The sequence below is a fragment of the Aegilops tauschii genome, chromosome 4 (genome assembly GCF_002575655.3).
Source record: "Aegilops tauschii subsp. strangulata cultivar AL8/78 chromosome 4, Aet v6.0, whole genome shotgun sequence".
Taxonomy (NCBI): Eukaryota; Viridiplantae; Streptophyta; class Magnoliopsida; order Poales; family Poaceae; genus Aegilops; species Aegilops tauschii.
This window is the reverse complement of record NC_053038.3, coordinates 304,517,253-304,525,774: the sequence shown is the minus strand read 5'-3', so window position 1 is coordinate 304,525,774 and position 8,522 is coordinate 304,517,253. Positions and strand designations below refer to the sequence as shown.

At 52.8% G+C, this 8,522-nt stretch overlaps 2 protein-coding genes across 2 annotated transcripts; both read right to left on the bottom strand.

Annotated features, from left to right (window-relative positions):
* Positions 1–2,811: 2,811 nt before the first annotated feature.
* On the bottom strand, positions 2,812–5,830 carry LOC141021839 (uncharacterized). The gene is made up of 7 exons (XM_073497685.1): positions 5,768–5,830; positions 5,048–5,227; positions 4,511–4,957; positions 3,810–4,360; positions 3,402–3,681; positions 3,027–3,332; positions 2,812–2,982 (listed from the first exon to the last, which is right to left on the bottom strand). Exons 1-7 carry the CDS (start codon positions 5,828–5,830, stop codon positions 2,812–2,814), a joined length of 1,998 nt encoding a protein of 665 aa, XP_073353786.1.
* A 176-nt stretch (positions 5,831–6,006) lies between these two features.
* On the bottom strand, positions 6,007–6,441 carry LOC109761456 (uncharacterized). The gene has a single exon (XM_020320271.1). The coding sequence runs from the start codon at positions 6,439–6,441 to the stop codon at positions 6,007–6,009; it is 435 nt and encodes a 144-aa protein (XP_020175860.1).
* Positions 6,442–8,522: the final 2,081 nt, after the last annotated feature.

Genomic DNA, 8,522 nt, shown 5'->3' with positions numbered 1-8,522 from the left:
GGGTATTACCTCCATAGAGAGGGCCCGAACCTGGGTAAACATCGTGTTCCCCGTCTCCTGTTGCCATTGACCTTAGACGCACAGTTCGGGACCCTACCCGAGATTCGCCGGTTTTGACACCGACACCAGCTACCTTGCCTCATTTTGCCTCGCATGATGAGTTCTAGGTGGAACAGACCGAGATGGTGGGGAGGTGCCGCTCGACAACTTGGGCCTGGGGCTCAACGACCCAACAGGCAGCTCCGAAGAGTCGGGTCGTTATGCGGACGGAGAGGCCGGGCTGGACGATATCGGTGCCTCGGTGAACTCGTAGGCCGACGCGGAGGAGCCAAATCAAGTTGGTGCCGGCGCGGCGACCACGGGTTGCACGGAGGAGCCGGCGAGCGCGCAGCCCGACGCGGCCACTGCCTGAAGCCGCTTGATAACCCACAAGTATAGGGGATCGCAGCAGTTTTCGAGGGTAGAGTATTCAACCCAAATTTATTTATTTGACACAAGGGGAGCCAAAGAATATTTGCAAGTATTAGCAGCTGAGTTGTCAATTCAACCACACCTGGAGATTAATTATCTGTAGCAAGGTGATCAGTAGCAAAGTAGCATGATAGTTTTGATAGTAGTAGCAACATCAATAGTAACAGTAACAATGATAGCAATGATTTTGTAGCAAGTGTAACAGTAACGATAGTAGTAGTACTTAGCAGGAACAATATAATAGAAATAAGTAGGCATTGGATCGGTGAATTCGTTGGATGATATTCATCATATAACAGTCATAACCTAGGGCGATACGGCACTAGCTCCAGTTCATAAATATAATGTAGGCATGTATTCCGTAAATAGTCATACGTGCTTATGGAAAGAACTTGCATGACATCTTTTGTCCTACCCTCTCGTGGCAGCGGGGTCCTATTGGAAACTAAGGGATATTAAGGCCTCCTTTTAATAAAGAATCGGAACAAAGCATTAACACATAGTGAATACGTGAACTCCTCAAACTACGGTCATCACCGGAAAGTATCCCGACTACTGTCACTCCGGGGTTTGCAGATCATAACACGTAATAGGTGAATATAACTTGCAATCGGATCTAGAACATAGATATAATGGTGATAACATAAACGGTTCATATCTGAAATCAAGGCACCCAGGCCCAAATTGACAAGCATTAAGCATGGCAAAGTCATATCAACATCAATCTCAGAACATAGTGGATACTAGGGATCAAGCCCTAACAAAACTAACTCGATTACATGATGAATCTCATCCAACTCCTCACCGACCAGCGAGCCTACGAAGGAATTACTCACTCCCGGTGGGGAGCGTCTTGGAATTGGCGATGGAGAAGGGTTGGTGATGACGAAGATCGAAGATCCCCCTCTTCAGAGCCCCAAACGGACTATAGATCTGGCCTCCCAATGAAGAATAGGAGGTGGCGGCGGCTCCGTCTCGCGAAATGCGATAATTCTTTCTCCTTGATTTTTTTCTGGAAAAAATAGGTATTTATGGAGTTGGATTCAGGGTCTGCGAGGCCACCAGGTGGGGACAACCCACCTGGGCGCACCAGGAGGGGGGCGCCCTGGTGGGTTGTGCTCACCCAGGTGCCCCCCCTCCGGTGGTTCTTGGTCCAGTAATTCTCTTTTATTGTATAAAAAATCCTCGCAAAGTTTCGTTCCAATCCGAGAACTTTTATTCCTGCGCAAAAACAACACCATGGTAGTTCTGCTGAAAACAGTGTTAATCCGGGTTAGTTTCATTCAAATCATGCAAATTAGAGTCCAAAACAAGAGGAAAAGCGTTAGGAAAAGTAGATACGACGGAAACGTAGCACCGCTCTGTCTTTTTATCTTCCTTTTGAACTTTGTTAATCAACAAGATCACCCACTAGGGTGTAGGAGGAATGTAATGAACTTCGGCCATGGGCCTTTATCTTTGTAATGTAAATATTTTCGTGAGTGTTTGCGCTTTTGCTTTCCGTGTATTTGCTTTTTCTTGCCCGCTCCTTTCGGCTTCCCCCCGCGAGTCGGACAACCGGGTTCCGGTCTGTGACAAGGGGTTTGGCTTCGGGACGGAGTGCATAGTACTTATGCTTTTTCAAATGTTCAGAGCAAGCGTAACACCCACTGGTCTGGCTGATGGCAGACGGCGAAGCCGGCTGGTGCGCAGCCGGTCATGCAACAACTTAGTGCGGTGAGGCCGGATGGACCGATCTGGCCAATCCAACTTAGCGGATTTCCGCATGCCAGCGCTTCGGCCCGTGGTTCTTGCCGGCCAAACTGCTGAAGCCGTACTGTGGCTTAGGGCAAAGGGGAGAGCCTTGGCGACTCAGACATGCTGAAACGTACTAAGGGGGATGAAGGGCGCGGTCGAGCCGGCTAGCTCCCGAGCCGGATGCGCCGACCCGGCGGTGGAGGTTGAAAAATTATAAGGATGTGCGAGACACAATAATTGATAGGAAAAGGTAGCCCCCGAGTGTCGTCCGGGGGTCCTGCTGTCTTTCATTGAACTTCAAAAGGTAGCGATACATACGTGCATATAGCTAACTGTAAAATGGACGGAGGAGATCTGCATTCCTAGGTCAGTTTGTCTCTTCGCTGGCGGTGTCTCTCTTGCATTTGTTCGGCTTGCATGCATCAATGAGGTATTAGGCGTTGTGGTCATACAAGGCTTTGCTGACAATGAAGGGGCCCTCCCATGGGGAGGCCAACTTGTGCTGGCCGGCTTGCTGCTGGACGAGTCGGAGGACAAGGTTGCCCTCACGGGCTTGATTTTCTTGCCATGGTAGTGCCTCAGGTTCTGCTGGTAAATGGCCGATCAGCTGAGGCCCAATAGGCGCTCTTCTTCGAGCAGGTCAACGCCGTTGTCGCGGGATTCCTTGACTTGTGCTTCCGTGTACATTGTGACTCGCGGCGAGTCAAACTCGATGTCGGTCAGGATGATCACTTCAGCTCCGTAGACGAGGAAGAACGGGGTGAACCCGGTCGACTGGTTTGGCGTTGTCCGGAGACTGTCCGGAGACTCCAGAGGACGGTCGGCGGCTCATCAAGCCAGTTGTCGGGCGAGCGGATGAGGGGCTCGACGAGCCGTGGCTTGATGCCGGATAGGATGAGATGGTTGGCCTGCTTGACCTGGTCGTTGGTTTGAGGATGAGCGATGGAGGCCAGGTCAAGCCGGATGCCGGAGACGGAGCAATACTGCGCTAGGGTGCCCTTGGCAAAGTTGGTGCCGTTGTCCATGATGGTGTTGTGCGGGGTGCCGTAGCGCACCGCAATGTCCTTGATGAACCGGACGGTTGTTGGCCCGTCCAGCTTCTTGATCGGCCGCGCCTCAATCCACTAGGTGAACTTATTGACTGGCACCAGCAGGTGCGTCATGCTGCCTCGAGCGGTCTTGAGTGGCCCCACCATATCGAGCCCCCAGACGGCAAAGGGCCAGGTGATCAGGATGGTTTGGGGGGCTGAAGCCGACTGGTGGCTTTGCTTGCCGAAGCATTGGCAGCCCTCACACTTGAGGACTAGCGACTCGGCGTCTTTGAAGGCCGTGGGCCAGTAGAAGCCATGGCGGAAGGCCTTGGCCACCAGGGATCTGGAGGCGGCGTGGTGCCCGCACTCGCCCTGGTGGATGTCGAGGAGGATCTCTATGCCCTTGTCTTGCTCGATGCAGCGCTGGAACACGGCCGTCGCACTGGGCTTGACGAGCTCGTGTTGATGATGTTGTAGGCGGATGCCCGGCGCTGCACTTACCGGGCCTTGATCTCATCCATGGGGAGGGCGCCACTCTCCAGGAAGGCAAGGATTGGTTGGGCCCATTACGGAGCCGTCACCATGGTGAAGACGACCACTTGTACTGGAGCCGGGGCGGCGGCCCCCGAGCCGGAGCCGGCAGTCCCCAGACTGGGATCAGCAGCCCCCGGGACCGGGTTAGAGACGGCAGCCCCCGGGCCGAGATCAGCAGCCCCCGGGCCTGGGTAGGGGAGGGGTGCTGCGGGGTCGTCCGGGATGAAGACAGACTCGGAATCCGGAGATGGCTTGACGAACGGCTTGCGCAAGTACTCGAGGGAGACGCCGGACGGAATGGCTTGCCGAGAGGAGCCAATCTTGGCAAGCATGTCGACGGATTCATTCCCCGCGCGTGGCTCATGGAGGAACTCGTAGCCGTCGAAGAAGCCGGAAAGTTGTTGGACCAGGAAGCGGTAGTAGGCCATGTTGGCATCCCGGGCGTCCCATTCACCGGAGCATTCCTGCACCACCAGATCCGAGTCGCCGTAGCAGAGGATGCGCCAGATGCCGAGTTCCTTGGCAAGCCGGAGGCCGTGCACAAGGGCCTCGTACTCGGCAATGTTGTTGGAGGCGGCAAAGTGGATCTGGAGCACGTACCGCAGCTAGTTGCCCTTCGGGGAAGACAACACGATGTCGGCTCCCAAGCCGGATCGCACTTTGGAGCCGTCAAAGTGCATGCGCCAGTGCGTTGAGTCGGGCGGCGGTGGCAGGTACTGGGTCTCTATCCAGTCAACGAGGAAGTAGGCTAACGCGTGTGACTTGATCGTGGTGCGGGGCTCGTAGAGGATGGTGTGGCTGGCCAGCTCGATGACCCACTTGGCAACCCGGCCGGAGGCAACCCGGCAGCCCATGATTTCGCTAATGGGAGCCGTGCTGACCATAGTGATAGTATGGTCTTGAAAGTACTGCTTCAGCTTCTTGGCGGTAAGATACATGTCGTAGCACATCTTCTGGTAGTGCGGGTAATTTTGCTTGGAGGCGGAAACCACCTCGCTCAGGTAGTAGACTGGGCGCTGGACTGACTGGATCTTGCCTTCTTCTGGACGCTCGACCACCAACACCGTGCTGATCGACCCTGAGGTGGCGGGAATGTATAGCAACAACGCCTCCTTGTCAGCCGGTGCGGCCAGGACAGGTGTGGTGGAGAGCATGCGCTTGAGGTCCCAGAATGCTTCATCTGCCTGGTCGTTCCACTCGAACGACGACATCTTCTTCATCAGCTGATATAGGGGCAAGGCCCTCTCGCCCAACCAGCTGAGAAACCGGCTGACCAAGGCCAAGCATCCGGTGAATTTCTGGACATCACGCAGCTGGGTTGGCTTGCACATGCACTCGATGGCCTTGATCTTCTCCGGGCTTGCCTCAATGCCGTGCTCCGAGACGAGGAAGCCGAGTAGTTGTTCGGCCGGCACGCCGAACACACGCTTCTCCGAGTTGAGCTTGATCTGGTACTAGCGCAGATTGGCGAAAGTTTCCTTCAGGTCGTCAAGGAGCGTGAGGTGCTGCTAGGTCTTCACCACGATGTCGTCGACGTAGACATGAATGTTGCGGCCGGGTTGCTTCAACAAGCATTTCTACATGCATCGCTGGAAGGTGGCGCCGGCGTTCTTCAAGCCGAATGACATGGTGATGTAGCAGTACGCCCCAAAGGGCCCGATGAAGGACGTCTTCAGGGCGTCATTCGGGTCCAGCTTGATCTGATGATAGCCGGAGTAAGCATCCAGGAAGGACATGAGCTCGCATCCGACCGTGGAGTCGATCACTTGATCTATCTGCGGGAGGGCGAAAGGATCCTTGGGACAGGCCTTGTTCAGGCTGGTGTAGACTATGCATATGCGCCAGGTCATGTTTTTCTTCTGGACGAGGACTGGGTTGGCCAGCCACTCGGGTTGGAACACTTCCATGATGAAGTCAGTTGCGAGCAGTCGGGCGACTTCTTCACCAACGGTTCTTCTCTTCTCTTCTGAAAAGCGACGTAAGGGTTGACAGACAGGCTTGGCATCCTTGCGGACGTGTAATTTGTGCTCGGCGTATTTCCTCGAAACTCCCGGCATGTCCTTTGAGGACCATGCAAAGATATCCCGATTCTCACGGAGAAGCCAACGAGCTCGCCTTCCTATTTGCTGCTTAGGCGGGTGCCCATGACAACGTACTTGTTGCAGCTGGGGTCTTCTGGGTTGAGCGGGATCTTCTTGGTGTCCTTGGATGGCTGGAATGAGGCCTCGTCAACCTACTCCTTGGCTGAAGCCGGCACAGCCGGCTGCTCGCTGGCCAATGCGACAATCCGGTCAAGCTGGCGCCGCTCCTCGGCTATGACCAGCGACTCGGCCAGCTTGGCGCCGGCTTGGGCGCACTCCAGGGACTTTCTATAGTCGCCGACAATAGTGATGAGGCCCTTGGGACCCGGAATCTTCATCTTCAAGTAGGCGTAGTGGGGAATCGCCATGAACTTCGCCAGTGCAGGTCGACCTAGCAGTGCGTGGTAAGCGCTGGACAGGTCCACCACCTCAAACCAGATAGGCTCGTGCCGGAAATGGTCGCTTGTGCCGAACAGGACATCAAGCCGGATCCGGCCGATGGGGGAGCAGGAGAGACCCGACACGATGCCGTGGAACACCGTCCGGGTTGGCTCTAGATGCTTGGCCTCGATGCCGAGCTTGGTCATGGTGTCGCGGTAGAGGATGTTGATGCTGCTACCGCCGTCGATGAGGACTCGCGAGAACTTGCAGGTGCACTTCTCAACAACTATGGTGGGGTCGAGGACGAGGGCGTAGCCACCCGGGTTGCGCGTGATGGCCGGCTGGTCCTCCCGTGTCCAGCTGACCGGGCACTCTGACCAGTGCATATATCCCGGCATGGTCGGGATGATGGTGTTCACCTCCTGCCAGAGCAAGCGTTCGTTGCGCTTGTGAAAGGATCGAGAAGAGGTGTCTAGAGGGGGGTGATTAGACCCTCAACAAGGAAAAGTAGCAGTTTTTAATTTCTTCAAGTTAAGGTGGAGTTTTAGCACAAGTTTTAACATTCACAATACATTTCAAGCAAGCATGGCAAGAGTATATGAGCAGCGGAAAGTAAAGCATGCAAGTTGCAAGAATGTAAAGGGATGGGATTGGAGTATGCAAACGCAATTGGAGACACGGAGATTTTTGGCGTGGTTCCGATAGGTGGTGCTATCGTACATCCACGTTGATGGAGACTTCAGCCCACAAAGGGTAAAGGTTGTGCGAGTCCACGGAGGGGCTCCACCCACGAAGGGTCCACGAAGAAGCAACCTTGTATATCCCACCATGGCCATCGCCCACGAAGGACTTGCCTCACTAGGGTAGATCTTCACGAAGTAGGCGATCTCCTTGCCCTTACGAACTCCTTGGTTCAACTCCACAATCTTGACGGAGGCTCCCTAGTGACACCTAACCAATCTAGGAGACACCACTCTCCAAACGGTAATAGATGGTGTGTTGATGATGAACTCCTTTCTCTTGTGCTTCAAATGATAGTCTCCCCAACACTCAACTCTCTCTCACAGATTTGGATTTGGTGGAAAGATGGTTTGACTGGAAAGCAACTTGGGAAGGCTAGATCAAGATTCTTGTGGTTGGAATGGAATATCTTGGTCTCAACACATGAGCAGGTAGTTCTCTCTCAGAAAATGAATGGGAAGTGTAGGCACGTTCTGATGGCTCTCTCCATGAATGAAGAATGGGTGGAGGGGTATATATAGCCTCCACAGAAAATCTAGCTGTTACACACAATTCACCAAACTCGATGAGACCGAATCATGAAACTCGGTCAGACCGATATGGTTCAAAATGTGAATGTTAGAGATTTCGGTGGGACCGATATGATCAACTCGGTGGGACCGATGTGCTAGGGTTAGGGTAAAACCTCAACTCGGTTTGACCGATTACACAAACTCGGTGAGACCGATTTTGGTAATAAGAAAAACAGAGAGTTGGTCAAGCAAACTCGGTGGGACCGAAATAATTGCAACAGGCAACAGAGAGTTTGCAAGCCCATCTCGGTGAGACCAAGATCCCATCGGTGAGACCGAACTGATTAGGGTTTCTGGCAGTGGCTATGTCAAGTGAACTCGGTGGCACCGGATAGATCAAATCGATGGGGCCGAGTTTGACTTTAGGTTTGGGACATATGTGAAAGTGAGAAAGTTGTTGAGGGCTCTAGAGCATATCACTAAGCACTTTGAGGAAGCAAGCCATTAAACAACACCTCATCCCCTTTTAATAGTATTGGCTTTCCTATGGACTCAATGTGATCTTGGATCACTAAAATGAAAATGTAGAGTCCTGAGCTTTTGAGATTTTGCCAATCTTCTGTCCTTAGCATCTTGAAGGGGTTCCACATCCTCTTGTCCATGCCACTCCACTGTTGAACTCAACTGAAATATACTAGGTGAAAATATTAGTCCAACAAGCGATATGTTGACATTAATTACCAAAATAACCCAGGGAGCGCTTGTGCTTTCAATCTCCCCCTTTTTGATAATTGATGACAACATACATCAAAGCTTTAGATAAAGATATAAAGAGTAACAAATAAAGCTTTGGAAGGACATGTAACATGCATATGCTCCCCCTACATGTATGCAATCATATAAATATGGGATATAAGAGCATGTGAATGCATAAGCATGACAGAGCAAGCAATGGGTTACATGTATCTTGGCTATATGCATCACAACAAATGATGTGGGTATAGGGAGTGTACCTTCATGTTCATGAGTCCTTG

Bases quoted from the DNA above. Each gene is read 5' to 3' on its own strand.
- LOC109761456 (XM_020320271.1), bottom strand. From the start codon at position 6,441: ATGACCAAGCTCGGCATCGAGGCCAAGCATCTAGAGCCAACCCGGACG.
- LOC141021839 (XM_073497685.1), bottom strand. From the start codon at position 5,830: ATGCCGGGAGTTTCGAGGAAATACGCCGAGCACAAATTACACGTCCGC. The intron at 4,958-5,047 runs GTCAGCCGGTTT...TGGAACGACCAG, and splicing joins TCACCGGATGCTTGGCCTTG to GCAGATGAAGCATTCTGGGA. The intron at 2,983-3,026 runs GTCCTCTGGAGT...ACGCCAAACCAG, and splicing joins GGCTTGATGAGCCGCCGACC to TCGACCGGGTTCACCCCGTT.